At 39.1% G+C, this 17903-nt stretch overlaps 4 protein-coding genes across 9 annotated transcripts; all 4 read right to left on the minus strand.

Moving 5' to 3' along the window:
* Window positions 1-568: 568 nt before the first annotated feature.
* LOC137947873 (peptidyl-prolyl cis-trans isomerase FKBP53-like) lies at window positions 569-5938 on the minus strand. The gene is given in 10 exon segments (XM_068793693.1): window positions 569-1014; window positions 1187-1235; window positions 1338-1379; window positions 1481-1565; window positions 2114-2612; window positions 3018-3360; window positions 3855-3994; window positions 4121-4353; window positions 4463-4536; window positions 4679-5938. Coding segments are annotated over 10 exon segments (1557 nt in total). The 5' UTR covers window positions 4692-5938; the 3' UTR covers window positions 569-935.
* A 531-nt stretch (window positions 5939-6469) lies between these two features.
* LOC137948065 (uncharacterized protein At4g22758-like) lies at window positions 6470-8650 on the minus strand. 6 transcript variants are annotated; one of them, XM_068793988.1, is made up of 5 exons: window positions 8234-8296; window positions 7944-8157; window positions 7259-7800; window positions 6978-7185; window positions 6470-6800 (listed from the first exon to the last, which is right to left on the minus strand). In XM_068793988.1, the coding sequence occupies exons 3-5, from the start codon at window positions 7520-7522 to the stop codon at window positions 6571-6573; spliced, it is 702 nt and encodes a 233-aa protein (XP_068650089.1). In that variant the 5' UTR covers window positions 7523-7800; window positions 7944-8157; window positions 8234-8296; the 3' UTR covers window positions 6470-6570. The 6 variants fall into 6 exon arrangements, with proteins under 6 accessions (XP_068650089.1, XP_068650092.1, XP_068650091.1 ...); XM_068793991.1 differs by lacking the exons at window positions 7259-7800; window positions 7944-8157 and adding an exon at window positions 8567-8650 and having other exon boundaries at window positions 8234-8332; XM_068793990.1 differs by lacking the exons at window positions 7259-7800; window positions 7944-8157 and adding an exon at window positions 8567-8648 and having other exon boundaries at window positions 8234-8344.
* Window positions 8651-9009: 359 nt separating this feature from the next.
* Window positions 9010-11049, minus strand: LOC137948064 (pentatricopeptide repeat-containing protein At4g22760-like). Its single transcript, XM_068793985.1, has one exon. It carries the CDS (start codon window positions 10691-10693, stop codon window positions 9023-9025), a length of 1671 nt encoding a protein of 556 aa, XP_068650086.1. The 5' UTR covers window positions 10694-11049; the 3' UTR covers window positions 9010-9022.
* Window positions 11050-11642: 593 nt separating this feature from the next.
* On the minus strand, window positions 11643-16746 carry LOC137947872 (deoxyribodipyrimidine photo-lyase). Its single transcript, XM_068793692.1, has 9 exons — window positions 16277-16746; window positions 15831-16174; window positions 15507-15747; window positions 13830-13987; window positions 13662-13698; window positions 13290-13348; window positions 12798-12879; window positions 12532-12603; window positions 11643-12208 (listed from the first exon to the last, which is right to left on the minus strand). Exons 1-9 carry the CDS (start codon window positions 16688-16690, stop codon window positions 12026-12028), a joined length of 1590 nt encoding a protein of 529 aa, XP_068649793.1. The 5' UTR covers window positions 16691-16746; the 3' UTR covers window positions 11643-12025.
* Window positions 16747-17903: the final 1157 nt, after the last annotated feature.

Here is a 17903-nt window from a genome sequence, read left to right on the forward strand (position 1 = left end):
ACCTTTTTATATACTTGAACATCTGTATCATTTCTTGCTAATATATGAACTCTGAAGTACATTCTGAGCCATTTCATGATTCTTTAAGTTCAATTACACCTTTATTGCACATCCTTTGGGGGTTTCTTAGCAGAACTGTTTGCTTGTTGTCATCCAAGGCGTGTGAGATGATTACTTGTTTCTAATTCATTTTGGATTCTTAGACATTTGAGGTTGCAATGCCCTGAGCACCCATGTATGTTTTCATGTGATTTTGATATTCTATTTCAAAGAAATTTTTTAGCTATTTGTCGTCATTTTGGTGAATGGTGATTTATATTGGATTTGTGTTTTCTAGAGAGTTCCCTTTTCCTCTTTAGGGTCCTTACTACCTGGTTTCCCCCTTATATGAATGAATTTGTTTTAGTAACCTCTCCTTCCTTGTATGGACATGGGCCACTTTGGGTATGTTATCATTGGTCTAGAGATATATTACAAAACATCATGATTGTTCTAATTCTAAGAAAATAAATAAAAATTATCATAAAAATAACCTCTCATAAAGTTTTTTGATTCAATTTGGCTGAAAAATGTTTCCTAGAAAATTATATAATTTTTCTGATAAGAATTTCCAACTAAAAAAATGTTTCCAGGAAAGAGTAAGCACTAATGATCCCTAAAAACAAATTTCAACTAGAAATATCTTTCTAGAACACTAATGGAGCCTGTTAAATCACCCAAAGTCCCGTGCATTCAGAAACTCCCATGAAAGCTATTTCTGAATTAACGAGATTTACATTTCAAAGTAGGCACCAAACATACTCCAGAGGAAGGCTACCTTCAGGATCAAAACTCCTCTCCGCACATACAGAAACCTGAGTAAAACTCACTGCAAAAACTTGAAACTTCCACTGATCACTCTCCAACAGCCAGTTTGGACTGTCAAAGCACAAGTTTCATTGGACATCTACCAACTCCACATCGAAAGCAAGCCAGGAATTCGAAGGTATCATTCCCACTCCTTTAGAACCATAGCTGCAGCATATGCAAAAAACAACCGCAGTAATGAAAGGAATTTCATGGAAATAAAAGTCGACATTACAAGACGCCCCTTCGCGTAAAGCAGGTGCGTCCGCATGTCGTGAGGAAAACAAAGAGACATCCCTTCACGCTAAAATTATCGGAATTAAGGGCTCAAGGTGCTTACCCCATAGATGGTGGGATGGTTAAGCGTCTTTTATCACCAACTCGCATTCCTGCAGACATAATGCATCAGCATAAGTTAACTTTCTGCTAAAAATAAAGGAGAACAAAGTTCTTATGGATCCAGTGAATATACTGGTAGTAAAGTCAAGCACCTTCGACACCAACATCCCATCCCTTAATAACTTCTCCAATGCCTGCATCAAATAATTCAATCATAAAGAATCTAGTACTATATTGGCTTTTAAAATAACATAAATGGATGGGTCAAGTTCAAATTCATGAATAAGAACGGTACCTAGCCGAAACTTGAAGGGTTTTCCAGAAATATTGGAATCAAAGATTTTCCCATTCTTTAACTTGCCGATGTAGCGAACAAAGACCTGAAAAAAACAATTACATGAAATACAACTTCAGTGAGAACAGTGTCACATGAACTAGTTAGAGCAAAATTTAAACACAACCTATGACCAATTTGAGTGGGGTTACCCGGTAAGATAAAATCAGCTGGATCAGTGCCACACCCAGTTTAATTGGTGTGAATTGTAAATAACTTAACATATGAAAAATAGAAACTGAAAGACATCCCATTGAGTACTTATTTTAATTGTTTAAACAAAAGATTGTAGTTGAATTAGTCCACCCATAAATGCCAGTTGAACCACTTGATCTAGCAGAGGCTCTCAGAGGTTTCTAAAACACAGTCATACAGGGTATAAATCTGCTTGGGAGGGCTGGGACCAAGCAAAATACATCCAACCAGGCAGCCCAGTCCAGATACTAAGAGAGGAGTGCAAGTACCATAAGGGGTACCACCCAGAATGCCTCTTACGGGGACCAAAGCTGCACCAATTTAGGATTTTCTTTCAAATAACATAGAGTTCAAGTTGTTTAAAGGGTATCATACAGAGGAACAAAGAAATAGACTTGCCTTCTTTCCAGGCGATGCTCTTTTGCCATCAGGCTTTCCAATTGATAGCTCCTCAACAACCATGCCGTTTGAGTAAGTCCTTTTTTTTTAAGGCTGTACTTTCAATTTCTGATCTTCAATCTTCTTCACAGGTTCCTTTTTACTTTCTGCCCGTTCTCTAGGTTCTGTGCTCTCTACACCTGCATCGCCATTATTACTTTTACTCTTCTTCTTCTTCCTTTTTCCTTCCACTATTTTAGCTTCAGCACTAGTGTCAGCACCTTTCTCCACATCATTTAATGTATCATCCTTAGCCTTTTGAATTTTATCAGTACTCGGCATCTTACTATTCTTTTCATCCATAACCTTTTCCTTAAGTGTGTCTACAGATAAATCTTCCCCATGTTCAAGAGATTTTCCCTTCCTAGCTTTTTGTTTCTTTTTCTTCTTTGCTTTCCCTTCTCTTTCAGCTTTACTCCTGTCAGACTGCAGCAGGGAATCAACCTGCTCACTAGTCTCCCTGAACATAATAAGAGTCATATAAGATATGTCACTATGCAGGCAGAAAGAGTAAGACCATGACCAAACTGAAATGTTTTTTAGAAATTCTAGTAACACTTGTTGATGAATGACTATAGTAATATTTTTCCTTTTTTTTCTACCAATGTTGTTTTTTTTTTTTTTTACCACTGTTGTAAGACCGATATTTTGAATTTTCCCCAAAAAAATGTCACTCTTTCAAATAGGACACTAAAATCAAATAAGAACAGTAGTAAATGCAATCTTTCATGAATTGGGCCTCTGGCACAATGGCCAGAGGGTAGGTTTTTAGTCTGAATTCTTGGGTTCAAGTCTCGGTAAGGGAAAAGGGTGTATTGTGCATGTAGAATCAACGTTTCAACAAAAAGAAAAAAAGCCCTCTTACATATTCCAATTGCTATCCAGTTCAATTGCATCAATCTTCCTCTTTGATTTTATAACCCTATCAACAGCAACATCTGCCTTTTTCTTCTCATTCTTCTTTTCTTTATGTACCTGATCCACTTTTTCTCTGGAAGCCCCATTCTGGTTATTTTCCGAAAGAGCAATGGGAAAACCATCCTCATCTTCACTCTCCAAAACAGGAGAACTATCACTCTTTAGTACAATTTGCTTTTGTGAATCATTCTTTCCATCAGAATCACGCTTCTGAGTCTTCTTTTTAGGACGTTTTTGAGTAATATCCCCATTCACAGGTTTTGCTTCATCGTGTATCTCCTCAATAACAACTGGAACAAAAGACATAAAATGCAAAATGACTACATTGGGGTATAACTGCCTGCTGCATAAAATTGTAGTTACTAGCAAAACATCTAGCTTGGTACTAGCATATCCATGGATACTATAAAGATCTGCATACTTGACATAAGCACATAAAAGCTAATCTCAGTAATGTAGTCCAAACAGAAAGTGAACATGCAGGGGAAGAAAAGTGAATGGAAATTCCAGAGCGCTCTACTTTCTATGACAACATCTTCTATTTTTGCATTAATTTGTAATGGAGTGGAAATGATGCAAGGCATGCCTTTAATCAGTTAACCGACAATCTTAGAGTGTAACAGACAATGACCCCAGGCTCAAGTGATTTCCAACCCCACTATCTACACAAAGTAACTCCCTTTAGCCTAATTCTCTAAATAAAGTCAATTCTCTAGAGCACATTGTTCTCCATAGAGGCCAAAAGAAAGCCAGTTACATTCTATTGTCTTGAAGAGCAACATACCTCCACTGATGGGCCTATGTGGAAGGAACATTTCAAAATCTTCATCAAGGAAGTCCTCTTCATAGTCTTCTTCATCTTCGGTATCATCATCAATAGATTGCCCGGTCTCCATATCCTCAATATCTTCTCCGTAAGAATCACTTCAACGAGTGAAGAATAAAAATGTTAGAGAGAGTGTATAATATCCATTTGACAAACTAAGAAGCTCAGTTGATCCATTAAAAGCTTGAATAACTATATCACAGTTATTCATCACAAGAGGATACCTATCCTCGCTTTCCTGGTCAGCAGTGTTATCTAGTCCAAAATAAAACCCAGTAAGGTGCACGCTTCTGGGACCATCAACAGACAAAGTAACTTCTTCATCCTCAAATTCGAGACTCAACGAGCATGATTCTATTTTTTCAGGTAACAGAGCACATAAAAGAACAGGGCTCTTATCCCCTACGCTACACTGAACAACGCTCTTCTTTGTGGAAGAACCAAATCCCAGGGTCGCCTGCAAAACAGCATCATCTTACGTGGACATTCGAGCAACGTCGAACACTCAAACTGAAATCAAATCTTCTAAACTCTAACGGACAGGCAGCAGAAAAATCAAAACGAACCTGAGAAACATGAAGCCTTCCTCGCTCTTCATCGAATCGATGGACGTATGGTTTCCCGGGTTTTAATTCAACACCTAACAAAAACCATTCATCTTTTCAGAAAAAAGCAACCTGGAATTTCCATTATGGAGACAAGCCAATAGTCGAATATACACAAAGGAACGAAAAAATGAAGGACAGTGAGCAGCGAAAAGAAAGGAATAGTCAGTTACTCACCCCAAAACGCCATCCCGGATAACAAATGCTCGAAATTTAATTTCTCAGAGGGGATTTTATGCAAAGGCAATCTGTCTAAAACCCTTCACAGCCACCACCCATCTTAAAACCCTAAAATGCTAGAACCCTTCACTGTATACTATGTCAGGAAAAGGGTCTTTAGTCTACCGCAAGTCAGCGAAACTGGTAAGACCATAAAAGTTTTTAGGAGTAATGAGGTCTTCTGAAACGAGACAATGGCACAACACTGCAATGTCAAACCCGCACAGGCCGCAGGGATTTTGGTTTACTTGTCGCCATTGGTCGTGGTGATGACAAGCTTTTTATAAGACAGCTTGCATTTTCTTATGGAGTGCCCTGCAGGTGGCAGGGGCAAAATGGTACAAAACAAGACTCACAAGATAAAAAAAATAAAAAAACCCTAGAATAAAAAAATAAGAAGGACAATTTGATGATCTATTATTAAGAAGGAAATGGAAGTTGATGATGGACTGTTCAAAATGATTTTCTGACAGCGGCCTTTTTTTGCCAGAGTTCTTCTCTGGGACAGTCTCTCTCTGATGAGTAAGTCATTGCAGTCAAGGATTTAGTATCCAAGGTAGCAGATAGATCTGATATTGGGATCTCTAGTACTCGAATAAAAGGTTTGAAGAACCCAATCCTTGGTCTTGGAGGACTTTTGTCATCAACAGAGAGAGGTTACCTATCTGTTGGTGTCACTTACCTTACTGCTTTTATGCTTCAAAAGAAGAGATAGTTGATTGATTCTAAACTCTGGTAAGATATCCATTTCTTTTTGAACAATTCATACAGTGCTCGCCTGTGTGGAAAGATGAAATTGATTCAAAACCCCATGTCTTTCTCTCAGAGGGAGCGAATGCTAGCTTCTCTATAAATTTGTTGACAGTACTCTTCATTCCTGCAGATATGAGCTAGCTTCATCTCTCTTTTGTAATGGCCCTTCATCCCAGCAGATTTCCATGGTCCATAGCTTGCTTGGGGTGAGAAAAGCAATATTGAGTCTTCAGGAGTCGCTTTGCTGGGTGCATGAATCTGTGGTCCTTTTCAGGCAGAAATTTTTTGAGATCTCCAGTAGGAGGCTCCATGCCGGAGATGATTTCCTCCTTCGAGGTGGCACTACACCGACTCTGAGGGTCCCAGGCCTTGAACGACTCGTGCCCATTCTCCTGTTTCAAGTGCCACCAACATTCTAATTTTAGCTGATTTTCTTGCTCCAAATGGTCAGAAACGTTTCCCTTCATTGGAGAGCATTCAAGACGACTACATCCTCTCTGTGCTGTCCCGAGTTTTAGTGGGCATAGTTAAACTACTTCATGTCATTAGAGTCTGTTTGGAACCTTAAGAAAAACGAAAAGAAAATAAGAATTTAATTATTATTATTCTAAAAAATAATTAATAAAAATAAGATAATGATCAAATTCTTTTTTTTATTAACTATTTTTTAAAATAATAATAATAATTAAATCTTATTTTCTTTTTTTTTCTAGGGTTCCTAATGACCATGCCTCTACTCTCAGTGATTAAGACCAGTTCTCACCTAATCAGTCCAGAACCCTTCAGGCGTAGTTGTTAAAATAAGGATTTATAGAGAAGCAACTGGACAAGCACGCAAACCGACCTAACAGACCACGGACATCAGCAGAAAAAGGCTATAAAATTTAATAAACACGACATGGACGACCTTGAATTCCCTGGCCATTGGCTCCATCGTCTCTCTCAGACAAAAATAAATTAATTACTTCAGGTAAAGCATATTCTACTTGAATTCCCTCCTCTTCAAACTCCATTAAAGTAGTTTAATCAATCTTATACAGAGATTGTTATTTGTTAGCAATTAAAGAAAGATGTTACACTGTGGTGTATGTCATCGACTACGGGACACAACCCAAAATTTTCCAGATTTTCCTGGTTCTTCTTCCAATCTGGCCGATTCGTTTGGCAATGAAAGAAGGAAAGAACGGTGGCAGAATGAAGTTTGAATTCATAAGCGCCTTCTCATGAGAGGAAGCTGAAATCTCTTCTTCCCTCTGGACACTGTTGGACTTCCGGAGGTAGAAGTTTCTGCTTCCCACAGACCCTATTCTGTCCGTTTTATTCAAACCTGCCCAAGAAGATGAAGGTAACTAATGGTCAAATTCTACACACGTTTCAGAGATTTTGTGGCGGTTGAGTCAAATAAGTCTAGATAAGCTAATGACTCTCTTCTGTAATCGTTTCGAGAAATATAGCCAAAAATCCGGTGACGGAGAAGGGGATGGAAATGTCAAGTACAACTTACTTTCAAGGCTGAAATAGGAGAGATGGAGCTCGAAGGAGTGAGGGGCATCGCGGCCGAGGTGGGGGCTCCGCCCTTCGTCTCTGTACTTATTGACCACGATCTTGATTGTCTCCTCCACGCTCGCCCCCAGTCGCACCATCGTACGGACGGGCCCCGGGCTCCCTTCCACGATTACGCTCACCACCACCTTCGAATCGTCTCCACTTTTCTACCAAATCCAGAAAACTACCATCAATGGAAGGGAAATGGTTTCACCATGAATACCCTCTTGCAGTATTTACCTCGTAGATAAGCGCAGAGCGAGAAGGAGAGGGAGACGGGAGAGAGGAGGGGAAGATGTCCAAGCACGTCTGAAGGCGGAGGAAAACGAACTGAGATCCATCCTCAGCATCATCTTCCCGAAAAAGGGAGGGAACAACGAGAAGCGGTGCGGAAGAGCAGCGGGGGAGTTTCCCTCTCGCCGGTTTGTGGGGTTTCGAGCAACGACGAGAAGAGAACTGAGTTGAGTTCCATGGACTTCGCCGGCGGGCGGTTCTGCTCCACATCGTTCTATGAGAATAATGTGAAGATTTACCTTCGGCGGAGCAGAGCCTGAACGACCCCAGATGAGAAAACAGAGGAGAGGTGGAGGAAGTTGCGTGGAGGGAGAGGAGAGACCCGAACTTGGACGTCGATAGCTCGACAGTTGATGTTTCCGTGCTTCTAAAGGAAGACAATGCCGTTTTCTAACTGCTGCTTGGTGCTTTCCCTTGCGGATCCTTTATAGGCCGCTTTAATAGTTTTTTAAGCAGATATAACTAAGCTTTTTCTCCTCCAATTTGATCTGAACAAGACACATAAAAATACAAAATCGAGTAAAAGTTAAATCAGACTCTGGATAAATCGAAAGATACAGAAGGGTCGAATCTCAGCCTTTTAACCTGACTGGAGGTTAAAAGAGACAAATTGAAAGATGGGTTTACTTACCGCTATACTTCCTGGTCATTGTTTGAGAATTTTGACGAACAGTTGGGGAAAAAATATTAAAAGAAGAAAGTCCTACCGACCAATCTCAAAGGTCGGTACAAGGATTGATTGAACTCTTTTAAGCCAACAGGTCGAATATATGATTTCTGGCTGAAGTAAACAAAGGAGAAGGCGTATGACTGGAAGTCCTCAAGATGCTCTAGTGAAGATAGCCCTTCAGTTTTTGGTAAAAGGAAGCTCCAATTAGCTTATCAACAAAGAAAAAAAGGGAAGATTAAGAGACACGATACCTGATCTTGGGTCTCTGTCTCCGTTGTGCTGAGTGACATTTGCTGCACAATCACCGACTCCATTGGGAACAAAGTGGCTGATAGGAAAAATAGAACTTTCTGCAGGATTGGCTAATGAATAACTATTCATCAATAAGCAATAAAGATTTTTCTATTTGTGAAGAACCACATCCGAATCGTTGCTCATCAATCAATGATCCATGATAGAGATAAATATCAAGAATTAAACAATTATGAAAATTTGCTTTTGGTATTTTCTTCTTTTGTTGAAAAAAAGGGAAAACATCACTGAACTTAATTTTCCAATAATAAGCTTCATGTTTAGTAAATTACCTACTTCAACTTAATCTTTCTGTCCTCAACAAATTGGGGCTTGATGCAGCTTCATTCGGGCCATTTAATCGTCATACCTTCTACAATTACAGGTTCAATAGAGAAGATACAGCTTCCGTGAAGCTTCTGTTTCATCTTCTAGACATGGGGCACGAAGAAAATGGCTTATATATCTATATATATATATTTCTCAAATACTAACTATGACAGACCTCCAAAATGCTGAGTGCCCACAGTGCTCTGACAGCTTACCCGTTTCTCCAATCAAAATATGAGGCAACAAAAGCTTGTAGTTATCACAAATGGCGCCAGAAGGATCTGATTTTGAATAAGCCAGAATCTCCATGAGCCAAAGAAGGATGGTTTTCTCAACCCCTTTTAACTTAGAAATGTGGAAGAACGAATTCCACATTCTTGCCCCCTCCATTTTGCCAACAGTTAATGGAAAGGAGAGGCTCATCCAGGCCCCAGCCAGCTACATCCGGGCGTTTTATCTAAACCCTTTTCCTCTACAGCCATTCTCAGCCTCTTGGCATCATCCCACCTCCCAACAGAAGCATATATATTGGCCAATAGAATAATATACCCACTTGATTCACGCTCAGTTTCCAATTCGATGCAGTGTTTAGTAGCAATTTCCCCTAACTCAACATTACAATGCATATTACAAGCAAGAAGCAAGGCTCCCCACACCCCAGCATGTGGCTTCAGGGGCATACTATTTATCAGTGACATTGCCTCCTCTAACATCCCAGACCGTCCAAGAAGATCAACCATTATTGCATAGTGATCTGCAGAGGGAGGAACCTGGTACTCATGCATCATCGAAGAAAAGCATCGATACCCCTCATCTACCATACCAGCATGATTGTAAGCAGTCAACAAGCCAGAAAAAGTAATTGCATTCGGGCTGATCTTTGCACGCACCATCTTTTTAAACAAATGGATGGCATCAGAAACTCGGCCGTTGATTCCACATCCCATGATCATTGCACTATAAGAAACCAAGTCCTGCCTTCTCAAGCTATTAAACAGCTCGTATGCCTTTTGCATGCTGCCACATTTCGCATACAAATCAACTAAAGCAGTACGTAAATGATCATCCAACTCAATCCCAATCCTAGACATGTAAGACTCGACCCACATTCCACATTTTAAGTCTCCTAGTTGAGAACATGCAGATAAAATACTAACAAAAGTAATCTCGTCGGGTTGAATATTTGCACCAGTTTTCAACATTTCTTTGAACAATAGAATGGCCTCTTTGGGTCGGCTGTTTTGTGCATAGCAAGCGATCATAGCATTCCATGATGCCAAATCCTTGTCATCCATCTGTTCAAAAAGCTCTCTGGAAGAATCAACAGCCCCACATTTTCCATAAGCAGAAATCATCTCAATCCAAGAAACGTTACTTCTTTCAGGCATCTCGTCAAACACTTTCCTTGCTGCTTCCACTTTGCCACTCAAGATATACCCACCGATCATCCCATTCCAAGATGCCACATTTGTCTGTGGCATTTGTCGGAAAAAAGACTCCGCCTGAGACATATCTCCTGCTCTCGCATATCCTGCAATCATCGAGTTCCAAGAAATCACATCTTTCACCGGAATCTCATCAAATATCTTTCGAGCCCCTAACAAGTCCCCGGCTCTCAAATACCCAAAAAGAATCGAATTCCAAGACACGACGTTTCTTACGGGCATTTCATCGAACACCCTCCTGGCGACTCCTGTGTCGCCCAATTTCGAATACAAATCGACAAGGGCAGTTTGCACGTAGACGTCCTGCTCGTGTCCAAATTTTTGAATTTGAGCATGTATTGATGTTCCAGAAACCTTTGCTGGGATTCGAGCACAGGCTTTGAGAGCGGCAGAGATGGCAAATGTGTTCGGTCGGAAGGGCGAACTGTGCATGCGGACGTAGAGACGGAGAGCGTCTTTGAAGCGGCCATTTTGGGAATATGATCGGATGGCAGAGGTCCACGAGAAGACATCTGGGTACGACAATGTCTGTGCCTCCGAAGTCGACCTGTAACCTTTGACGCAGATAAGCAGAGGGAGTACTTGATTAACTCGATGGAGAGTTCCGTATCTTGCCAACAGGTTCCAGTGACGTGAGATGATCATCCGGAACGAGGCCGGACAGTGGAAAGACCGGCGAAGCCACTGGACCTTCTTCGAGTAAGCATTTGTCGGTCCAGCAAAATCCCGACTAGGCAGACATCCGGCCACCTCAGTCCTCTATCATTAACTGCGATTGGCCACGACAATGTCTGCGCCTCCGAAGTCGACCTGTAACCTTTGACGCAGATAAGCAGAGGGAGTATTTGATTTACTCGATGGAGAGTTCCGTATCTTGCCAACAGGTTCCAGTGACGTGAGATGATCATCCGGAACGAGGCCGGACAGTGGAAAGACCGGCGAATCCACTGGACCTTCGTCGAGTTAGCATTTGTCGGTCCAGCAAAATCCCGACTAGGCAGACATCCGGCCACCTCAGTCCTCTATCATTAACTGCGATTCACCTCTGAACTGTTTAATACCACGGTGTTCTGAAGTGACTCGGCCGAGTCGAATTAGTTTTGTGAAGGCGGGTTGAACGGGTCACACTCAGCCCTTCTACCAGGATAAAAATTCTATCCATCCATCCATTTATATCATTTTTAACTCTTTAAAATAGATAAAAATAATTTTTTTTACTTATATAAATATTTATTTATTTGCCCATATATTATATTGAATAATATAAATATAAATAAAGGTTATTTAGTATCAAATTATATGAATAAATATAAAGATAACTTGGTAATTTAATTTAAAAAAAGAATAAGAAAAAAATATTTAAATAGGAAAATTTAATTTAAAAGTGTTTGGTCATAAGACAACTTCATTGTATATTTAATTAATATTTTTTATAATATATTTTATTATAAATTTCTTAAATTTTATAAAAATAAATTAAGTGATGAACCCCTTCCTCCTGTCTCTCCTTACTAACCTGTAAATTCGGTCTTCTACATGTTGTTTTGCTTAAAAAAAACTGAAAAAAAAAGAAGAAGAAAGACTAATGAACCGTTGAATCCTTAGAAAGAGCTTGGATCATTACCCAGTAACTTATAGTAAATCTCACATTAGAGCATTGTAAACAGTGTTATCAAACCTGGTCTAGACCACATCAGTTGGCTGAATCACTGAGTTTTTGGGTTCAACAAATGAAGTTAATGACATAGCTTGGCCTGTTGGGTCACAAATGAAGAACAGAAAGGGCAATGTAATCGAAAGAGATTTTGAATCATTTCAGACAGGATGCCACAGAGTATACCTCTTGCAGCCTTAGAGTTGGCACGGCCTGCTCAGTCACTGGAGCTAGAAAACAAACTGTAGGACACAATGATGGTTGTTCCTGTCTTTTGATGGCATTGCACGGTTTGAACAATTTGATTCAGCTTGGTCTGCCATTCATGACCTCCTTTTCTTGGGTTCCTCAGCATAGAAGTTTGTCAAGCTACCTTGCTTCCGCTTCTTGGTTTCGTCGACAAGTCTCTTTACGTAATTTATGTAGCCATCAACATCAAATTTTCTTTTGCAACCTGCATAGTTCATGTACCGTATTTTCCCAAATACTGGACGCTCCTGCCAACCCTGCACAGTCGTCAAGAGCCAAAGTTCAAAGGGGAAACTAAATTTTCAGGACAACAGGATACCACAGGAAATCGGACTGTTTAAGAGTAGTAGCATAAGATTGATCACAATGAAGATGTTACAACCATGGCTTTCTTCATGGCAGTTTTGAAATGGGTAGTCATCCAGCAGTGAAATTGGTACAACTTGTCTTAGTATTAAAGGTAAAATTTGCCATTGCTCAGATTATTTGCATAGCACTGTACCACAACAGTTACTGAGAAGCTTTACTCCAGGATGATGAAAAAAGAAAGAGATCAGCTTGGCTCTGAAGAAACACAAACCTGGTCATGAACACCACATATTGACCACAAACAACCAACATATCCATTCGGATCCCTACCATCAATTTGATACTGCATGCAAATGGGTAACTGTCAGATTAACTTCAGGTAATATAACTATCCAGGATCAAGAAAGATTATCGACAATGATACATATCCCAGACTCTGATCCACCAACAGACAAACACTCAAACACATATATTACACATCACACAAATCCACAACCGAAAGAATGCAAACAAGCAAAAGGTTGGAACTTTTAGTACCTTGTCATTCAAAGAAATAGCAATTGAAAGGGCTTCTTCAGGTCCGTTTGTCCACTCGAGGATTTTCTTAGCCCAATACATCCTATGAGGAAATGACTCTGTTAGCTTTTTTATATTTGTGCATGTCAAGTTGTCAGAAAATAGAAACACACTATTTTTTCAAGCAATAGATGACTCACTCAGTAAAAAGTAAACATTAAACCGAAGATGTTCTTATTCAGATATTCTTAGTAGTAAACTTTTATCTTCAACCAAGCAAGTCTTGAACCTCAAATATAAAGCATCTGTTTTAGAAGTTTTCTAAAGCATCTATTATGACTGATCCAGAATTCTTGTCACTTTATTAGGATACTCAAACTGCCATCCCTCTATTGAGAGAAAAATTATCAGAATTTAGTACTATTTCTTTGTTTATATGAATCTCCAGAGTGTAACATAATTCAAGTGTAAGAAATTCAGTCAAGCACCAAATGAAAGTTCAGGGCTACTTGCCTCATGAACCCATGCATTTTTCCATGGTGGACCATCTCTAGTTGTGAAGCATTCCAGAGCTGAAATTAGCAGTTTAAAAAATGTAAGATCAAATTGTAAAGAAAATATACAAAACCACTCAACAGAAATGATCGAAACATGAAAAAATTAATCAATCAAATTAAATACTAAATGTAGGTTAGGAATCCTTTAATCCAGATTTTATAGGCCATCCACCATAGAATTGGTTGTTCAGGTTAACTTGATGAATTGGGTAAAAGGTGCCTCACTAATTACAAATTTCAAAAGACTGACGTAAGAAGACATCAATAAAGTGGACAAGACATTCCAGAGGTATCCAAATTTCAGATCATAGAGAAATTCATTGCTTACAGGATCAGCAGTTTTTGCTTTTTCCAGCTCCTCCTTCCTGCCAAATGAATAACACTTCAGTAGCATCTCAAACATGTATGTTGGAACTGGCATTCGTAACAAATAATTCAGGACTCTATTGAAATGTATAAACTGAAGGTGGGACAAATATAATTAAGGCATCCTTACGTGTAAATATGTTCACGTTCATCTGCAGCATGATCCAGTAAGGTCTTCCTTGCCCATTCCCATGCACCTTGTAAGGAATCATATTGTGGCTGGTAAAAGCAAAAATTATTTGCCAGCTCCCTCCGCACAATCATCTCTTCCAAGAAGGCATCAACTGACTGAGGTTGGGTAAAAAAAAAAAAAAAACTAAGAAATGCAAAACACATAGCTAACTAGAACAAGGATAAAGTACTAAACTAACTAAAGTAAATCCTCTTCAACAGATGTAAAGAAGACAGCTGACATAAGCTTCTTGAGCGAAAGTCCACTCTGGAGTTGAGCAGGAAGTATTTACGTGCCCATATCCTCTTTGCACAACAAGACTTTTGCAGTGTGGTGTTTTGCTTTCTTCAATGAGCTATGGAGGTTTCTCTTACTATTGGATAAATGATCCTCTTGAATAAGAAAAAACTATTCAAAAAGAGTTATTTACTTAAAGAGGCATTCACCGTGGAGGCCTTTTTAACCCTTGAAAAAGCCTCTTCTCAAGGAGGTAAGCATGCGTCCCAGCTTCAGAAACAGCTGGCCAATAGTCCAAAAGGGCTTACCCAGAGAAATCTTCCAAGAAAGTAAAACTGGAAACATCCATGTGAAATGCTGAGATGCTCACAAATCACCACAAGTAACAAATTGAAATACTCTTAAAATGTGGGATTTTTAATAACCCTTGGAGGTTTAAAATGTTCCAGAGAAGCCAATAGTTTTGTTGTATTTCCCATAAATGCCACTGGTATCACATTTCAAAAAAAGAAAGAAATGACACGGGTATCACATTCTATAGTCCAATCTTGTAAGGATCAGACGGCTTGACTGGCTTCAACTTTAGCTGGAACCTTCTCCAGTTCTCAATAATAAAAAAATGAGGTGAAAAAAGGACTGAGGCAGCAAATTTAAGCAGTGCAATAGCTGAGCCATTAAACTGTTCAAGTTGACCAGACTAGAACAATCACGTATGGGCAGGGGTCCCTCCTCCATGCTGCAGCTCGTCTCCCCATCCCAATCTTTCTGCATGGTAAAGGGAGAGAACCCTGCTCACCTTGGTATTGAGTGGAGGTGGGGATCCTCTGTGCAAGCAGAAAGAGAGGAGAGAACAGAAAGTGGGGGCAGGACAGGGCAGCTCTAACAAGCTTGAGACCTCCTCCCTTCCCACCATTTATCGTTTTATTTATGACATCAAGTCAGTTCAACCAGAATCAGTCTTTTGGTTTGATTGACAGCATTGCTATAACCAAATAAGATCTCCATGTGAAAATCCTTAATGGAGTAACTGACTGAAAGTTACTATTAGAGTAGATTAATGAAATGACCTCTAATTGTGGCTTTTCTGGAAAATGATATAAGTGCTTTCTGGAAAATGGAGAGTAACACTCTGCTTGAGAAACAAAACGTTTAAAAAGAAGGAATAAGAGGGGTTTTAATCCTCGTTTTCTTTCCCCCAAACGAGGAGCTACAACCATCATTATCCTGTTAGCAATTAATTCATTTGGCCTTGCCATATGGCCGACCATTTTCTGGAAGAACAAGAGAAACTTATGGCAGTTTTGATAAAACAACATTGAAGGCCATTTTTAAAATAACCTACATGGAACTGCAGCGGACTTGCAGAATAAAATATATACAACAAATGTGAAGACAAACCTGTGGGTGTACTTTACGAAAATTACGTGCCTCCAGAGCACAACGCTGTGCTGATATCTGCCCGAAATGAAGATAGGGTGACAAGCCGGACAGAGCCTTGGGCTTCAAAGGGTTGTTTCGATCAACTGAGTAATTCTTCAACCTCGTCGTCAAAAACCCATTTTTATTTCCCATGAGCACTTCTTTCGCAGCGAGTTCTCCTGGTTCACACCATTTGAGTTCAGGTACCTCTGCCCCTTTCCTGCTAGACAGAAAACCTCGCTAAATAAAATTTTAAGTCACTCAAAATTTCACTATTTAACTGTTAATTCCTCGTCCATCCACCTTACAACATCCGCAATGAGATTCTCCCAGTCTATCTTGGACGGAGCTTCCAACGTCCACTTTCTGTGAGGGCTTTGCCATTCTGGGTATTCCACGAGATACTGAGGCAGCAACTTATGGATCTTGGTCCTTATAGTTCTCGCACTGTATTCCAGTTTATTCGAAGCAATCCAAACAGGTACAATGTTGTGAGCATCTACTTCATGTACAGCTACTGAATCACTCAACTTTTCACATATCTCATGCTTCCGTCTCCTTATGTCTCTCAAGGGCGTAAAATCAGTGACAAGCATCGAAGCATTCAGTCGGTTCAAAAAATTGGGAATGTTGTCCACTGCTTCACCCTAAAGCATCAGTTGAGTAACAATATGAGTAGAACGTAACAACTTAATTCGGTTTGGCACAGTAAAAAGGCAACCAATCCATTCCGCGATATCAAACTTTACCTGCAAAAGGAAGAAGGGAATTTGAAGGGCCTGGAGACTCTGCTCCAGCTCACGTAATCCTCTCAGCATAAACCCCAAATGACGAGCTTTAGCACCCAGGAATTGGTCGAATAAATTGAAGGCTACTGCGACGGGGGCGTCTATTCTGTTCGCTTGCTCCACGGCATGAATTAAAGCCCAGTTGTCTTTAGAACGTTGGTCTTTGAACATCCAGTAGATCACAGGGCCTTTGGCGGAAACTTTCCCTCGTTCGAGCACACGAAATCGAGCGGGTTGCACCCTCACGTCGTCCCCCATCTCCCAATCTAAACTGCTGTTATTGTTGGCTGGTTCGTTAGTAGAGACATCAGGGTTCCCATTAAGGCTTTTGCGCGGGGATTTTGATTTTGATTTCGATTTTGATGCTGGTGCCATGGGAGTGTGTCGGAGAAGGCGAAGACTGAAGTGGAAAATGGGAGAAGCAGCAGGCATAAAAGAATGAAAGATGCAACCATGAAAACAGATAACTACATTGGGGGGTTAGCGTACAACGTAGTGTAAAGTAGTTGTTTGTGGTAGTGTGTAACGGAAATCACGGTGTAATGTGGATATGATTATTTATTAAATAAAATATTTTGATATATTTGACTATCAGAAAATTAAAATTAAAATAATATTAGTTAATAAATAAAATATATTAAATATAATAATTAAATAAATACTTACTTTTATATTATTAAATTTATAATTAAATTTAAATTTTATAATATCTAAATATGAAATAATTATACCAATATCGTAATAATAAAAATAAAAATAATATAAATATAACTCAATCACCTTTTTAATATAAAAAATTATATATATTCATACAAAAGTACAACACAAAAGATATTTAGTAATGTTAAAACATAATAGTCAATAATTTTGTCACATCTGAATTACTTAAACATCTCAATAATATGATGTTCTTGCATATTGTACTACGAACTCCTTGTAAGTACGTGCGACTAAAATAAATTATTAAAAAAATGAAGTAAATATAATAAATAAATATTTTTTTAATGACATAAGATATGTTTTAACATTAAAAACCACTAATTTAATACAATAATAACAAAATTAATATAATAAATAAATAAATATTTACCAATAACATAATATATTTTTATGTATTATTAATTAATAATATATTGTTACAAAATGTAAAACCATTGGTTTAATTAATTATAGCAATGAGATAATTAAACCAAAATAATTTATCAAATATTTATTTTAACAATATTTTAATTATGACTATTAAATCACTAATTTAATATAGTAATTATAAAATAAATATATTTAAAAAATAAAAAATATAAATTATTACGACGGTTTAATTTTTCCTAACTTAAGAAAAATTAAACTATCGTCTTCCTCATGGCGCGTGTTGTCTTCCTCAGTGGCGGGATACTACGGCGACGGAGGCGGCGCTCCGACGATAAGTCGAGAGGGAGGTCGAGAGGTTATGCAACAAAGGCTCGGCTTCCGATGATCTGCTACGGAGGTTAAGAGGGAGAGGAGAGGGAGAGGAGAGGGAGGTCTAGAGAGAAGAGAAGCAGAGGTAGGGCGATCGAAGTTGCCAAAGGTCATGAGTTAGAGAGAGAAA

The sequence above is a fragment of the Aristolochia californica genome, unplaced genomic scaffold, assembly GCF_029961685.1.
Source record: "Aristolochia californica isolate CCGP_79_NKW_82.1479 unplaced genomic scaffold, dmAriCali1.0.hap1 SCAF_13, whole genome shotgun sequence".
NCBI lineage: Eukaryota > Viridiplantae > Streptophyta > Magnoliopsida > Piperales > Aristolochiaceae > Aristolochia > Aristolochia californica.